At 42.2% G+C, this 18316-nt stretch overlaps 1 protein-coding gene across 1 annotated transcript in view; it reads right to left on the bottom strand.

Annotated features, from left to right (window-relative positions):
* Window positions 1–308: 308 nt before the first annotated feature.
* LOC145391411 (UPF0047 protein YjbQ) overlaps window positions 309–18316 on the bottom strand; it is a 429434-nt gene continuing 411426 nt past the window's right edge. The window contains exon 5 of the mRNA XM_080266018.1: window positions 309–627. Within this exon, the coding sequence (XP_080122144.1) occupies window positions 499–627 (129 nt within the window). The 3' untranslated portion in view covers window positions 309–498. The remainder of the gene's footprint in view (window positions 628–18316) is intronic.

Genomic DNA, 18316 nt, shown 5'->3' with positions numbered 1-18316 from the left:
AGTATTCAAAGTCCAAAGTGGAACTTTGTTAGGGTATCTTGAAGAGCTGATGGTAGCCCGGTTTCACACTCAAAGGACCTGGAAGCATTGTAGGCATGTGCAGCCGCTGACATCAGTAGTTTCTTCCCACCCTTGACAAACCATCGTCCAAAAGCAACCTGGTCTTGACTGGAACCCTCTTTAGTAAAACATACGAGATTAACTGGATATACACTATGTTTTATTAATAACAACAAATCACCCCTTTTTCACAGTAAGTATCCCATTATCCTATCCAGAATCTGAGCTGCTCAATTTACTCACTCTCTCCATTATCACAGGGTGGAAAACAACTGCTTGTCAGGATACAGTCACCTGTTATCTCTTGCTGCCACTCTGCCCATCCATCTGACAATACAGACACTTCCAGATGCTCACAGACCCTGCATACCCCATCTGAAACAACACATAGTCCTCAGTAGACACCTCCAAGACTGGAGATGCCTATTTGGGGTGCTCCTAGCTGCTAGTGGAGGCCATGGGGGACATTGGAGAGACAGGAGTTCGGCCATCACGAAGACATCCATTGATAGTCGCCACAATTTTGCGTGGACCAGCATCATTTCGGTGTTCACACAGCCATATGCCCTGTGGAAATGCAAAGGCTAAGCTTAATGGTGGATACTGTCAAAATCAGAAAGCAAAACCAGTGACAACTGAATTGGTAGACTAACTTTGTGATGACTGGAAATTTCATGAGAGAGAGAGAGAGAGAGAGAGAGAGAGAGAGAGGCAAAACCAGTGACAACTGAATTGGTAGACTAACTTTGTGATGACTGGAAATTTCATGAGAGAGAGAGAGAGAGAGAGAGAGAGAGAGAGAGAGAGAGAGAGAGAGAGAGAGACAGACAGACAGACAGACAGATAGACAGACAGACAGAGAGGGTAAAGTACATTTGTTTCACCATAAATGACTTTTTTTTTTTTTTTTTTTTGGGTGGGGTGAGGGGGGAAGATGACTACTAACATGTTGAAGGCCTCAGGAGATATGGTAAGTAATGTAATGGGTTTAGTTACCAAGTCAATAAATCTGGTTACCGTATACAGTAATCCCTCAATTATCTGGATGCTCCATATCCAGTCATGATCCGTACATGGACGTTAAGCCTTGGCTCTATTAGATCCGTATCCAGATTATTTGTCCGTAACCGGACATAAAAGTTCCGGCTTTGGCAGCCAGTCGGCGTACAAGGTAAAAAAAAAATCTGTTTGGTGGCTTGCTGGCCTCTCTGTTTACATGCGGGTTATAGACCATAACTCACAAGTTGAGCTAAAATGGCTGTTTGGATACCTATCGAATGGTGAAAGATGTCTAGCTGCCAGGATCACTCATGATGTACCGCCAGCATGCGAATAATACCGGCCGCAACCCACAAGCCGACTTAAAACGCCCGTTTGCCTCCTCTCAGAATGGTCAAAGTCCTCTGGCCAGCTTCTCCCCCACCACCACCCCCATCCCTCCATCCCCTTCCATGCTCCCCACTACCAGAGCCCAGGCTTATCTCCCTCCCCTCTCTGCTCCTGTCCTACCCTACCATCGTGTCGACTTCCTTACACCAGTGTGTTTATAAAGTTTTTGACGATTTATTCGACTGTTGGTCATACCAAAATTCTGAAAATACCACAAGAAAGCTCATGAAATTCTGCATCTAGACATATGTTTAGCTCTTACATGGTGCATGAAAAATTTTGAGCTTGGATGTTGGGAAGTTATCTGAAGGTATTTCTTACTCTTTGAAAAACTTTATCTTCACTGCTTTTCTGCACTTTAACTCATCAACTTTGTGTGTTTTTATTAGCATATCTTATAGTATAAACACACAACAATATAAATAATTTCCGGGAGCATATTTAGTCATGGATTTTTTTTTTTTTTTTTTCTTTTTGTGCCACAGAAGCAGCCATGACTCGGTGTCCCAGAAACTTAACTGTTTTTGCAAGTCTTCAGTTATTATTTTGTGGATTTTTGTTGTATATGCAATGCCTTCTTAGTGTCTAGCATTACACTGGATATTCCCGTATGTGTTTTGATGTCTACATTGCTGAAACACTGAAGAAGACTGCCACAATTATGAGGGGTACTGTACATTATAGGTAGGGTTTTTGTGGATTTTGTTCATGCATTGTTCTCTCGTTGTCTAGTACGAATATTACACTGGATATTCCCACGTGTGTTTTGATGTCGAAATACAGCTGAAAGACCGGAGAATACTGCCAAAATCAGGAAGGGTACTCTACATATAGGTAGAGTTTTTGTTTTTTCATTTTTTTTATACACTGTTTTCTTAGTATTTAGCATTACTTTGGATATTCCTATGTGTGTTTTGATGTCTAAATTGGGCAGAAAGACCAGAGAACACTGCCAAAATTAGGAGGGGTACTGTGCATATAAGTAGAATTTTTGTTTTTTTTCTGTTATTAACTCAAAGTCAAATGGCCACCCCTTACGGGATTATGGCATCTGGCAATAGATAGACAGATATATTTATCCAGTGTTTTCTTAGTGTGTATGATTATACTGCATATTGCAATGCATGTTATGTCTAAAAAGAGCTGAAAGACTGCAAAACACTGCCAAAATTAGAAGGGGTACTGTACATATTGGTAGGGTTGTGCATACTGTTGTTGTTTATACACTGTTTTCTTAGTGTTTAGGATTATATTGCATATTCCAATGTGTGTTATGATGCCTAAAAACAAGCTGAAAGACCACATAACACTGCCAAAATTAGGCGGGGTACTGTTCATATAGGTTGGGTATAGGTAGGGTATGGGTAAGTAGAGGATATTGCTCCGTATCCGGACATTGCCCATATCCGGATATGCCTTTGGCCCTATTATGTCAGATAATAACATAATCGAGGGATTACTGCATATGAATGTGTTGTCCCGGATAACTGGCTGGAGAGTGTGACTGAATGTAAATAAGGGGAACGATGATGCCTTGGAGGAGGGAAATCACAAAGGCACATAGCTATGATATGGGAATGAGTGAAATCTAATGAGATGAAGTTTGGGTTTATGCCAGGACAACTGATGCCACATTCATTGTCCAAAAGCTTAGGAAAAATATTTAGGTAAGAAAAGGGATGTGTACTTTGTTTTTGTTGATTTGGAGAAGGCCTTTGATAGTTTCTAGGGAGATAGTGAAGTGGGCAATGAGAAAGCATGGGATTGAGGAGTGGCTGGTTAGAGTGGTTATGGCTATACAGTAAACCCTACACATAACGAACCCTTTTATAGCGAACTTCAGATATAACAACCCACCATTTCCAGAGTGAACTTCTGCCAGATACAGCAACCGTTGGTCGGTGTATGCGGCGGAAGTTCGCGACCCACAATTCCCAAAGCCAACTTCCGCCGGAAATAGCGACCTTTGTTCCCTGAGTGAACTTCCGCCGGATATACCAACCTTTGGTCGGAAGTTAGCGGCCGAATCCCATGACTTACCATTGAGGAAGCGTCCGTGCAATGAGTCACATAGGCTAGCTAGCCCACATGCCTCACCCCTTTCTGCACTGGGTCTTTCTCAGTCTGTGTATTTACCTAATTGTGATATACAGGAAATGAGCTACACTTGTGGGGTCCCATCTCTGTTTCTCAATAAGTCAAATTTAGCTTTAAACTCGTTTAAGTTTTTAGACTGGACGATCTCTTTGTCCAGGCTATTCCACAGGTCTATACATCTATAAGGAAAACTATATTTCTTGATATCCTTCAAGCAGCTTGGTTTCTTCAGTTTCATTCCGTGTCCTCTTGTTACTCTCTTATCCCAAAAAAACAGATCTTCTTTGTCAATTTTATCTACTCCCACCATGGTCCTGAACACTGCAATCATGTCTCCTCTCTTTCTTCTTTCTTCTAAAGAAGGCAAATCCAGCTTTTCCAGACTCTCTCTGTATGACGGATCTGCCAGACTGGGGACCACTTTGGTTGCTGTTCTTTGTATTCTCTCAATCTTGTTTATATCTTTCTTTTTGTGTGGGGACCACACTACTGCTGCATATTCTAACCTGGGGAGAATCATGGCCACTATCAATTTTTTCATCATCTCCTCATCCATATAATGACGGCTACTCTGTTAGTCAGGAGTTTATACATCTCTCTAACTGCATTGTTAATGTGTTTTTCAGGTGACAAACTATCCTGGACCAGGACTCCCAAATCTTTCTCTTCTCCTGCTTTTGTGATTGGTTCATTACCCATCAAATAATTCAGTGATGGCCTCTTGGTACTTTTACCCATTTCCAATATTTTACATTTCTTTGCATTAAATTTCATTTCCCACTTCCGGCTCCAATCGTGTATCCTATCCAGATCCTCCTGCAGCATTTTACAATCCTCCTCAACCTTAACCTTCCTCAAGATCTTTGCATCATCAGTAAACAGACTTGCATAACTGTTCATTCCATCTACCATATCATTTACATAAATCAGGAACATTACTGGCACCAACACCGAGCCCTGTGGGATGCCACTTGTTACTTTCCTCCATCCAGACATCCTATCCTTTATTCTATCTATCTATCTATCTATAGCCCGACGCCCTAATCCCGTGAAGGGTGGCTGCAGACAAAACGCCTCCAAGTTGCTCTGTCATCCACCACTTGACTACCTTCCCCCCAACTCACCCCCTCCCTCCCTCATATACCTCTCAACTCCATCCCTCCACCTTATCCTCGGTTTACCCCTCCCTCTCCCTCCTTCAACCTCACCTACATACACCCTCTTAGTCAGTCTTTCATTCTCCATTCTCTCCACATGTCCAAACCACCTCAGTGTATTTCTCCTAATCTTTTCAACCACATCCACATCCACCCCACTTCTTCATTTGTCAACCTGTCCCTCCAAGTCACGGGAGGAGGAGTGATGATAGCAGTGAAGAACAACATAAATGTAAATACCGTGGAAATGGGAGAAGGCAGGGGAGAAGAGATACTGTATATATGATAATAGAAACTGGAGAAAAAGTCAAGAGAGATATGGCGGTAGGGTATGTTCCCCCTAAGACGAGAGCATGGAATGATGACGAATACCAGATGTTGTCAGATATGGCTAGTTATTTACAAAAAACAATTGAGAAAACAACAATATAATTTTGGTGGGTGACTTTAACTGTAAAGAGGTGAACTGGGAAGAATGGGACTCAGGAGGCAGCGAGGACTCATGGGGCACTATACTGTATTATCAAATATAATAATGAATAATGTCAAGACGCAATGGGTCAAAGAAGAGACACGGTTCCGAGGTGAGGACACACCAGCAAGGTTAGATTTACTGTTTACCAAAGAACCCGATGTAATAGAATCATTGAAATATTTCTGTCCTATAGGAAAAAGTGATCATGTTGTCATTGTATTCCAGATGATAATAGGTAACGTCGAGCCAAGAGACGAGCTTCATAGACAGGGAAGATACAACTTTGGGAAAGCTAATTTCACAGGACTAAGAAAATTTTTTGAAAATGCGGATTGGAGAAAATTCAGAGAAACAAGAGAGATACAAAGGATTTGGATATCTTTCTAGACCTCTATAATTTGGGAGTGGAAAAATGTGTACCAAGAGTAAGAGGGAATGAAAACAGGAAAAAGGAGTGGTTTAATAGAAGGTGTATGATAGCAAAAAAAGAGAGAGATAAGGCGTGGAACAACTGGAGAAAGAGAGCCAACACCAGAACAAAGGAAGAATATAAAAGAACTAGAAATGAATACACAAGAATACGTAGAGAAGAAGAAAGGAATTTTGTAAAAGGTATAATAGACAAATGCAAGGATGAACCCAAACTGTTTTATAGATTTGTTAATGGCAAACTGAAACAAAAGGAAGGAATCCCCAAATTGAAAGTAAAAGGAGAGGTTTATAAAGATGCAGCAATGCAAGCTGAAATAATGAACAAATGTTTCCAATCAGTTTTCACTAATGAAAAAGAGTTTGTGGAAAGGGAGGGAGTGATTAGAAATGTACCGGTGATAAAAGATATAAAAGTGGAGGTACAGGAAGTGTACAAATTATTGGAAACCCAAGATGTAAGGAAAGCCCCAGGATCTGATGGAATTTCTAATTGGGTACTGAAGGAATGCAGAGAACAACTGGCAGATAAAATTCACAGTTTAATCATGTGTTCTCTGGAAGAGGGGAAAGTGCCAAAAGAATGGAAGAGGGCAAATGTGGTACCAATTTATAAGGGAGGAAACAGGGAAGAACCCCTGAATTATAGACAAGTGTCTCTAACCAGCATGGTCGCAAAATTGTGCGAGAGAATCCTGAAAGACAGATGGATAAAGTATCTAGAAGAGATGAATATTTTGGCCAAATGTCAGTTTGGATTCAGAAGTGGAAGGTCATGTGTTTCTAACTTGTTGAGCTTTTACTCAAGAGCGATTCACGTGGTACAGGAGAAGAGATAGTTGGGTGGATTGTGTGTACTTACACTTAGAGAAGGCCTTTGACAAGGTACCTCATAAGAGACTTTTTGAGAGACAGACAAATAAGGACAGTAATAAAGGATAGGATGTCTGGATGGAGGGAAGTAACAAGTGGAGTCCCCCAAGGCTCGGTGTTGGCACCAATAATGTTTCTGGTTTACGTAAATGATATGGTAGATGGAGTGAACAGTTATGCAAGTCTGTTTGCTGATGATGTAAATATCTTGAGGAAGGTAGCGGTTGAGGAAGATTGTAAAATGCTGCAGGAGGATCTGGATAGGATACATGATTGAAGCCGGATGTGGGAAATGAAATTATATGTAAAGAAATGTAAAATATTGGAAATGGGTAAAAGTACCAGGAGGCCATCACTGAATTATTTGTTGGGTAATGAATTAATCACTAAAATGAGAGAAGAGAAAGACTTGGGAGTGCTGGTCCAAGATAGTTTGTCACCTGAAAAGCACATTAATAAGATAGTTAGAGAGACTTATAAACTCTTGACTAACATAAGAGTAGCATTTCATTTTATGAATGAGGAGATGATGGAAAAATTGATAGTGGCCATGATCCGCCCCAGGTTAGAATATGCAGCAGTAGTGTGGTCCCCACACAAAAAGAAAGATATAAACAAGATTGAGAGAATACAAAGAACAGCAACCAAGATGGTCCCCAGTCTGGCAGATCTGTCATACAGAGAGAGGCTGGAAAAGCTGGATTTGCCTTCCTTAGAGGAAAGGAGAAAGAGGGGAGACATGATTGCAGTGTTCAGGACCATGGTGAGAGTAGATAAAATTGACCGAGAAGATCTGTTTTTATGGGATAAGAGAGTAACAAGAGGACATGGAATGAAATTGAAAAAGTCAAGCTGCTTGAATGATATCAAGAAACATAGCTTTCCTTACAGAAGTATAGATTTATGGAATAGCCTTGACAAAGAGATTGTCCAGTCAAAAAACTTAAATGAGTTGAAAGCTAAATTTGACTTACTGAGAAACAGCAATGGGAACCCACGATCATAGCATATTTCGTGTGTATCTCAATTAGGTATATTGGGTAAATACATAAGTATTGGAACGAATTAGACGAAAAGGTGGTGCAGGAGAAAAACATTCATGTGTGTAAAAGTAAACTAGATAAATGTAGATATGGAGACAGGACAACACGAGCATCGCTCAATTCCTGTATACTACAAATAGGTAAATACAAATAGGTAAATACATGCTCCTCTCAAATAACTCATTTCCACTGCTCTCACTCTTGACTTGTTCCCCTCTTGCAAGGTCCACGCCTCGCTTCCATACGTCAGGGTAGGGATCACAATACTATCATGCAGTGACTTCATAACTTCCATATTCACCTCCCTATTTCTCATCACTACTTTCAGTGAACCAACAACCTTCCTTCCCTGCTGTACCCTTTCACGCACTTCATCCCCCAAAGTTCCATCCTCACTCATCACACTACCCAAGTACTTGAATGCACTCACATTCTCCACATCCTCACCATCCAACCTCACTGTACATTCTGTGACTTCATTCCTCTCAAACACCATAACTTTACTTTTGTTTACATTAACTTCAGCTTCCTCCTCCTACACACTGTCCCAAATTCATTCACCAAACCTTGCAATTCCCATTCATCTTCACTCAACAATACTGTATCATCAGCAAACAGCAACACCGGAATCTTCCAAATCTCACCTTCATTCATTAGAGCCACCCCCACATCCACTGCCCTACCCTGCACCTCCTTTACAACCCCATCCATGTATATATTAAACAGCCATGGAGACATCACACAACCCTGTTTCAGTCCCATGAGATCGAAGAACTCACTCAGCTCACCATCCACTCGCACCGTAGCCCTAGCTCCTTCGTACATACTCTTCACAGAACTCAACAATTTCCCCTCCACTCCATATATTCTTAATACCTTCAACATACCTTGCCTATCTATTCTGTCATAAGCTTTCTCCAAGTCCATGATTGCAGAATACACTTTCTTTCCTTTCTCTAGATACCTCTCCACTAAACATCTTAGAACAAATATCTGATCCACACATCCTTCTCCCTACCTAAATCCCCCTTGTTCTTCTCCAACTAGCTCCTCTGTCATATGCCTAACCCTATCAATGAGTATTCTACCATATATTTTACCAGTCACACTAAGAAGGCAAATACCTATGGTTACCACATACTTATCTCTCCCCTTTTCCTTTGTATAAAGGAACAATTACACCTGATTTCCAGTCCTCTGGAACCCTTCCTTCTTCCCAAGCCAATCTATACAGCTTCCATATCCACTCCATAACAATCTCACCCCTATACCTCAGCATTTCACCACACATTCCATCCATTCCTGGAGCCTTTCCCAACTTCATCTTCTTCACTGCTTCCACTACTTCCACCCTACTGATCTCTTCCTCCCTCCTCTCATCTCTTCTTCTCCCAGCCATTTCTCAACCACTTATATTTGCACTGCTCTCACTCTCTACATTCAACAAATCCTCAAAGTGCTACTTCCATCTCCTCAATTTCTCTCTCTTCTCCACCAACAATCTATTATTCCTATCTTTCACTCCCCTACTGTTTCCCCTTTCACATTGCCTTACTTTCTTTACCTCCTTCCAAAACAATTTCTTACTCTCCCTCCATTTCACACTCAGATTCCTCCCAAACTCTTCATCCACTTTCTTCTTACTCTCCTTCACCAGTTTCTTCACCTCCCTTCTCTTGTTCACATATACCTCTCTCTTCTCTCTCCCATCTTCTCCCCTACCTCTACTCGCTAACCATTCACTATATGCCTTCTTCTTTTGTTCCACAGCTCGTTTCACCTCATCATTCCACCATGCTGTCCCTTGCACACCCTTGCATCTCCTCCTCACTCCACATACCACCTCACACGCTGCACCTATCTCTTCCGTGAATATCTTACATACGTCTTCCACCCCTTTCATCTGCACTAGCTCATACCTTCCCATTCTTTCTTCCACTATGCTCTTATACTCTGCCATTTTCTCACTATCTTCCAACTTCTCCACTCTTCTCACAGGAGCTGTTTCCTCCTGTCTTCCCGTTTGTCTCTTCAACCATTTTCTTTGCAGCTTTACCTTGGCCATCACTAAGTGATGGTCCGAGACTCCATTCCCCCACCCTCTCCACACTCTTACATCCAACACTTGTCTTCTCATTCGCTCATCCACACACACGTAGTCTATCATTGCCTTTCGTTCAACAAGTTCACCATCCATCTTCCTCATTACTCTCCATGTATACCAGTGGATCATCTTATACCGAAAGTAGGTGTTGGCTATTGCCAACCCCTTACCAGCACAGATGTCCACCAAAGCACTACCATTCCCATCTACTTCAGCTGGCACACCCCACTGACCAACCACTCCATCCACTCGTACATTCCCAACTTTGCCATTCATGTCTCCAATCAAAGGCATTCTCGCTCCTCTCAAATTTGTCCATACATGCTTCTACTCTTGCCACTCAGTCCTCAGTCAGAGTATACACACATACAATTGCCCACGCTTGTATACCTACTTTCATCCTCACCCATACAATCCTTGGACCCACTGTTCCATATTCTCTTCTTTTCTCCTTCCACATCTTGCTTATCATCAGACATACTCCCTCTCATTCTCATTAACTCCTGCATATATACCTAAACCATATTCCCATTCTCTCACCCTTTCACCTCCCCATTTAGTTTCAGTCAATCGACATATATCCACTCTTGTATCCTCAAGCACCTGAACAATCTCTCTCTCTTTCACTTCATCATTCACTCCTCTCACATTCCACGTTCCCACCCTCAGAAAGTCCTTTGTCCATTCCTTAGTCGTCAACGTATGGTCCGTCCTGGTCTGAGGCACTTTATTCGCTTGTTTAGTTAGTTCTTTTTACGGGGTGGGGCACTAACCCACCATCAACCCTTTTAGTCGCCTCGTACGACAAGCAGGGATACTGGGGGAGTATTCTTGAAACCCCCCTACCCCCAAAAAAAACTCTCTCATCCATTCCAGGAGGTTCCCCTTCAGTCCTCCTATATGCTCTAGTTTCCACATTAGTCTCTTATGAGGTACCTTGTCGAAGGCCTTCTCCAAATCTAAATACACACAATCCACCCAACCATCTCTCTCCTGCAGCACGTCAATTGCTCTTGAGTAAAAACTCAACAAGTTGGAAATACTGTACATGACCTTCCACTTCTGAAGCCAAACTGACTATCGGCCAAAATATTCATCTCTTCCAGATATTTTATCCATCTATTTTTCAGAATTCTTTCCCACAATTTTGTGACCATGCTGGTTAGGGACACTGGTCTATAATTCAGGGATTCTTCCCTGTTTCCTCCCTTATAAATTGGTACCACATTTGCCCTCTTCCATTCTTGAGGCACTTTCCCCTCTTCCAGAGAACACACAATTAGACTGTGCATCTTATCCGCCAGCTGTTTTCTGCATTCCTTCAGTACCCAATTAGATATTCCATCTGGTCCTGGGGCTTTCCTACATCTTGAGTTTCCAGTAATTTATACTCTTCCTGTACTTCCACTTTTATATCTTTTATCACTACATTTCTCGTCACTCCCTCCCCTTCCACAAACTCCTTTTCATTTGTGAAAACTGATTGGAAACATTTTTTCATGATTTCTGCTTGCACTGCTGCATCTTTATAGACCTCTCTTTCTACTTTCAGTTTGGTGATTCCTTCATTTTGTTTCAGTTTGCCACTGACAAATCTATAAAACAGTTTGGGTTCATCCTTACATCTGTCTATTATACCTTTTTCAAAATTCCTTTCTTCTTCTCTACGTATTCTAGTGTATTCATTTCTAGTTCTTTTATATTCCTCCTTTGTTCTGTTGTTACCTTTCTTTCTCCAATTGTTCCACGCTGTGTCTCTGTTTTTTTGCTATCATACACCTTCTATTAAACCACTCCTTTTTCCTGTTTTTCCCCCCCCCTTACTCTTGGCACAAATTTTTCCACTCCTGAATTCTAAAAGCCAAGAAAAATATCCCACTTCTTCTGTATCTCTCTTGATTCTCTGAATTTTCTCCAATCTGCATTTTCGAAAAATTTTCTCAAACCTGTAAAGTCTGCTTTCCCAAAGTTGTATCTTCCTTGCCTATAAAGCTCGTCTCTTGGCTCCACATTCCCTGTTATCATCTGAAACTCAATGACCACATGATCACTTTTTCCAACAGGACATAGATATTCCAATAATTCTATTACATCAGGTTCTTTGGTAAACAGTAAGTCTAGTCTTGCTGGTGTGTCCTCACCTCTGAACCATGTCTCTTCTTTGACCCATTGTGTCATCACATTGTTCATTGTTTTATTTAATAATGTATTGCCCCATGAATCTTCGCTGCCTCCTGAGTTCCATTCCTCCCAGTTCACCTCTTTACAACTGAAGTCACCCATTAAAATTATATTGTTGCTTTTCTCAATCATTTTCTGTAAATAACTAGCCATGTCTGACAACATTTCCTGGTATTCATCATCACTCCATGCTCTTGTCTTGGGGGGAACATACACTACTGCTGTATATCTCTTGCTATTCTCTCCAGTTTCTAATTTCATATTTATTACTTCAGCCCTGCCTTCTCTCATTTCCACGGTATCTACAGTACATTATTCTTCACTGCTATCATCACTCTTCCTCCCGTTTTTTCTTTTCTGTCTCTTCTCCACAGTTTGTAATTACCATCTCCCATATGAACATCAATATCTTCTCTTAATTTGGTCTCTACAAAGCACATAACATCAGGTTCATGTACCCTCAAAAAATCATTGATTTCTAGCCTTGCCGATATTAAACCATCAACATTAGCATATGCCACCTTCCAATTATTTTTTATGTTTTTTATACACTCTTTTCTCCTTCTCTCCGCCGATACCATTTCCTTAATTTCTGATCCATGACTCTCCAATAAAACACTGTCTTCTCTTCCTCAGTTCTCTGCTCATTTTTTACCTTTGCATCCTTTACTAACTCCTTTATTTTAGCTCTTTCTTCCTCATTTGCATCTCTCCTTACCCAAATTTTTTTAACCTTCCTTGTCTGATACTTTCCATGTTCTACTTATAATTTCATTTACTGTTGCCTGAGACTTAAACTTTACCTTCAATGGCCTTACCCCTCCTTCCTTGTACTTTCCTAACCTAAACACCTCTTCAATTTCTTCTTGAGCTTCGTTGTTTTCCTCCATGACTACTGATATTATTTCTTTAACCTTATTCAGTTCTTCTGTTTCTCTTTCTGATTTTATTGTCATAAATCGTTCTTTAATACCTGAAATTATTACACATTTTTTCTAATCTGATACATCCCTAACTAAAGATTCTCTACTTCTCAGCACCCTAACCACTTCTCTCTCAACCTTTTCCTTGCTTTGTTGTTCTATAATCTCTTTCAAATTTACATTTCCCTCTTCCTGAATTTTCTTCCATCCCTTATGCTGCTCCTTGATTTCTTTAATGTGCTCGTCCTGTATTCTTGATTTGGATTCATACTCATCTAGTTTGCTTTTCATCCTGTCTCTTTCTTCTTCCAACCTCTTATTCTCCCTCTTAAGCTGTTTTATTTTGTTTGAGGCTGATTCATTGCTCACTTTTAATTCAGTAACTTCTCTTTCTTGTTTGACACTATGTGTACATATTTTTTTCAGTTTGTTTCACAGACTTTTAATCTCGTTTTCCTGCTCTATGGTCCGTTCCTGTAACTCTTTAATTACTGCCCATACCTTTTTTATCTCCTGGACATTCCTCTCCACTGTTTTCTCTACACCTGCTATTCTTATTTGGTTCAACTTAATACTTCCATTTCCTACGTCCTCTTCAGAGAAGCCCTCGAACTCTCTCTCGCCACTTGTAAACATTGCACCGTCCCTTTCCACCATGAATCAACTAAATGGAGACTTTCTATTTTCACTATATCTTGTTGTTTTTATGACCGAAACCACAATTTTTTAACTACTGTCCGATGGGACCACCACTCACGCACTCAATAACATAATCACAAATGGGCTGGTCTTCTTTTCGTCGCTGATTCAACGATTATTTCTCCATGATCCAGGAAGAGCTCTGTCTCTGTCAACGACCTGTGTGTGTGTGTGTGTGTACTCACTCTGTCTCGTTCTCTCCCTCCTTACCTCTCTCGTATGCATGACCTCTCGTACCACGTGTGACCTACCAACACTTCCGGCCAACGCAAGAATGGCTTCAAAATCAACTAGTCCTTCATCCTCAAGCAAGGTGAAGGGGAAGATTCTCTCCCTGACTGAGAAGTTTCAAATTATTAAGGAGTTTGAGGAAGGGGCTGCACGAAGTCAACTGCGAAATAAGTACGACCTCAAGAAAACAACAGACCATGACCTCACCAAGGGGAAGGAGAAAGTGAAGGAGGCCATGAAGCAGTGGAGCCTGGCAAGAAAGGGAAGGATGACTTCCCATGGAAAATTTCGATGAGGCAGTGTACAAGTGGTACACGCAAGAGAGAGCAGAGGGTGTTCCTGTTCATGGTGTCGACATTCAACATGCGGTGCAAAGGCTTGCTGATCACCTAGGTCATGACAATTTCAAGTGCAGTGATGGCTGGCTGTGGCACTTTACGTGGCGTCACGGCATTGTAAATATGGCAATAACGGGCGAGCTTCTCAGCACCAACACCGATGCAGTGGACCCCTTCATAAACCACTGTCATCAGCTGAAGGAGGAGGAGGGCCTCCACGACTTCCAAATTTACAACGCTGACACAACTGGTCTTTTTTTGGAAGTCTATCTATCTATCTATTGCCAGATGCCTCAATCCCGTTTGGTGTGGCCACAAACAAATCGCCTCCACGTTGCCCTGTCCCCCGCCATTTTACTGCCCTGCTCCCAACTCACACCCCCCTCTCTCATATACCTCTCCACCCCATCCCTCCATCTCATCCTCGGCCTCCCCCTCCCTCTTCCCCCCTCCACCTCACTCACATACACTCTCTTCGTCAGTCTCTCACCCTCCATCCTCTCCACAAGGCCATTTTTGGAAGTCACTCCCCCAAAATACGCTGGCCTCCAAGACAGTAAGCAGCACTCTGGGGAGGAATAGTTTGAAGGACCGCATATCGGTGTTGGCATGCACACATGCCAATGGGTCCCACTGCCTGAAACCAGTCATTGTGGGTAAGAGTAGGAAGCCAAGGACCCTGAAAGATATTATGGAAAAGCTTCCTACGGAATACCACAGCAACCCTTTTGCCTGGTTTACCCAGGAGATTATAAACAACTGGTTTCACCACAGTTTTGACCCCTCCGTTCAGTAGCACCAGGACTTGTTTGGCATCAGTAAGGAGGAGGTTAAGGCTGTGCTCCTCCTAGACAACGCCCCAACCCACCCTTCCCCTGCGAAACTGTGCTCAAAGAATGGGAAAATACGGGCAATATTTTTACCTCCTAACATGACTGCCTTACTTCAGCCCATGGACCAGGGGATGATAGAGAGAGTGAAGACATTATCAGAATATTTACCTGGACCAGTGATTAGTTGTGACAAAGGATAGGATGGAGGAGGAGGGGTATGTGGACACCAGGGGGAAGAAGACACTAGGCTATTTTAAGAAATATAATATTATGGATGCAATTCTGAATTGGGCAGAGGCTCAGAGGAAAGTGCCAGTGACTACTCTCCGCAATGCATGGTGTAACCTCCTAAAAAAAACAAGACTCCAGTCCAGAAGCCAGATTTTGAGGGGTTTGAGCCACCAAAGGCAGCCGAAATGTTGGTTTCAGCTGGCCAAGAGTCCATCCTTGCAGAAATGGTGGAAGAGTGGCTGGATGAGGATGGTGGTCTGCCTGGATAACACAACCAGACAGAGGAGGAAACAGTGCAGGAACTGACCACGCCTGAACTACCTGCGGAGGAGGAAGAGGAGAGTCCACATGGACCATCCCTCTCTGCTGCCAATGCTGCAGCAGACACACGCTTGACTGTCGCAGAGGACATTGGTGGCTTTATGGGGAAGAATTATGAATACCATAGATGGATTAGGCTGGACCTTATGTGGAAAACCAGGCCAGGCAAGGCCAGCAGAAAATTTCAGACTTCTTTAAGCCTGTCGCCTCGCCTCCAGGGAAAAAGAAACATACTGTGTATGAGACCTCAAGTGTGTCTGTTGCTTCAATGTCCTCTGTGAGCCTTCCCAGTTTGGCTTGTGGCAGCTTGTGGGAAGGCCTGGGACTCTGATTTGGCGGCATATTTCCCCACCACCACCCTGGGGGATTGCCACTGAGACTCCTTTTGTCACCTTGGTCCCGTGCAACCTCATGTGTCTTAGATTGTGCGTTAGACACAGATATAGCGACCTTGGGTAGGTAATCCCTTGGTAAATAACGACCATCGGAAATAGCAAACTTTCGGATATAATGACCCACCCCTCTCTCCAATTAGTTCGTTATATCAAGGGTTTACTGTGTATGTGGATGCTCGCATCCAGGTGAAAGTGAATGGAGATTTGAGTGATGGGTTTTCAGCGAATGTCAGCATGCATCAGGGGTCAGCTTTGAGCCCCTTCTTCTTTGTCATGGTGTTGGGAGCACTCTCACATGACCTCAGAAATGGCCTCCCATGGGAGATGATGTATGCTGATGGCTTGGTGTTGACTGAAGAGAATGAAGGCGAGGCACAGAAAAGATTTAGAAAGTGGGGACACAGAATGGGGCATGAGGCTCTGAGAGTAACTGTAGGTAAAACAAAACTGATGATAACTAGGGCTGGTGGCACAACTGTCAAACAGGGGTGTGGCCATGTGCAGTTTGCCACAAGAGTGTGGGAAGTAACTTCATCTTGTGCAGTGTTTGTGAGCAGTGGGTGCATAAGAGATGCAGTGGTAATAGAGATAGGCTGCAAAATAATGCTGGTTTCATATGCGTGGTGTGTCAGGGAGAGTATGTACAGGATGACAGGCGTGAAAGGATCAATCTTACTGATGGGTCTTTTGAATGTAAGGAAAGGTTTTGATATTTGGGGGAAATGATGTGTGCTGAAAGTGGGGCTGGAGCTAGCTCTGTGGCTAGGGTAAGGAGTGGCTGGAGAAAGTTCAGGGAGCTGTTACAGTACTAATCCTGACATTGAGAAAGCTCTCCCTCCATGCTAAGGGATTTTTATAGGTGGCAAGTATTAGTGTAATGCTGTATGGTACTCAGACCTCGGCAGGAAAGAACAAGGATGTATGTAGGTTCAAACATATGGAAATGACAATGGCTAGATGGTTGTGCTGTGCACCCTTGAATGTAAGGCCCTGGGGGGCTAGGATTATGACTGAAGAGTTGAGGGGAAGGATGGAACTGGAGTGTGTTGGTGTATGATAAGGAGGGGTATACTGAGATGGTTTGGGCATGCTGACAGGATGGAAGATGACAACTGAGTGTGGAAGATGAGATGTGTGAACATCGGGGGTGGGGATGCGAGAGGCAGACCACAAAAGGCCTGGGATGTCGTCAAAGTGTGCGTCCCTAAGGATAAACGACTGAACAGGGAGGCAGCCAGAGATTGATCAGCATGGAGAAATGTCATTAGATGACCAAGGCCGATGTATGCAAGCAAGGATGCTGAAGCTTTACAAATGATACAAAAATATGATATAATTAATGCAATGTGCAGCCATAGCTATACCAAGGTGCACTGAGACATACTGTACACCTCCAGCACTGGCTGAAAAATAAATGTTCCAAGCACTGTTTTGGGGTAGTTGCTGACGAATGACTTGAAATATGTCATATGGAGGTATCTGGAGCCTTTTCAGTAATTCACAGTCTACCCCATGTGAGCCTCATAGTCAGTGTTTGGTATGATGGAAAGTCAAGGTCCAGCTCAACAAACTTCAATATTCACAATGGCTGTATCAAAGTATATACTGGGTTGATTCTGTGTTCCATACCATTTATGCAAGTGCCCTTCCATGCAGTACTCATAAAATTTATTTATTACTGGAAGCTGCACTTTTGTTTAAGTCTCACCTTCAAAATAATGAAAATGTTCATGCTCTTTACTGTTAAATTAAGGTAGATATTGACCTGAAAATCTGCACACACACACTGCAGCATGCTCTCTTTAATATTATATCAATAAAATTGGTCTTTAAAAAAAAATATCTGCATATTTTTCAGCTGTCCAAAATCACAGAACTTCAAAACTGTAGTGGCTAAACTATGACATATATAGAAATGAAAACTGATATGTAACTACTTTATCACATCCTCTATCAACAGGAAAGACAAGAAAAAACGTTTTTGTGTGCATGCACTTTGGATTTCCAGGCTACTGCAGTTTATGGGTTAAAGTGAAAATACAGTACATGAATATACAAATCTTTCATCACCACCTTCCATGCACCAGGAGGCAATCACCTGATGTTGTTTACGATCTACTGATGCGCTTCATGCGGTGCACTCGCTCCATCTTCCATGTGTGTGCATATCTAACCCACAAAATGCTTAGTTTACAGTTGACCCTCACTATAACAGATTAACTGGGGAACCAACTGGGTTAGTTAAAGATGATAGTTCATTACATCCAATAGTCCCTGCCCTTGAGGAGGGATTTCAAGCACATGTTTATAAATAAATGAGTACACCATCATATTCCAGTACTAAAAATGAAAACTACAGTATACCCACTTTACATTAACTTCATCCATAATTTGTCCCTTTACCAGTTTATTTCACATCCATGTTGGAATAAAAAGGGTAGGACACACTTACACTGTATGATGTGCCTCATTTAACACACAAGGTTCATTATAATCAATCCAAGTCTGAGAAGTCCAGTGGCTTCCTACTATCCATT

The sequence above is a fragment of the Coenobita brevimanus genome, chromosome 18 (genome assembly GCF_032717465.1).
Source record: "Coenobita brevimanus isolate Jiangsu-jjx chromosome 18, ASM3271746v2, whole genome shotgun sequence".
NCBI lineage: Eukaryota > Metazoa > Arthropoda > Malacostraca > Decapoda > Coenobitidae > Coenobita > Coenobita brevimanus.
This window is presented reverse-complemented; position numbering and strand designations above follow the sequence as displayed.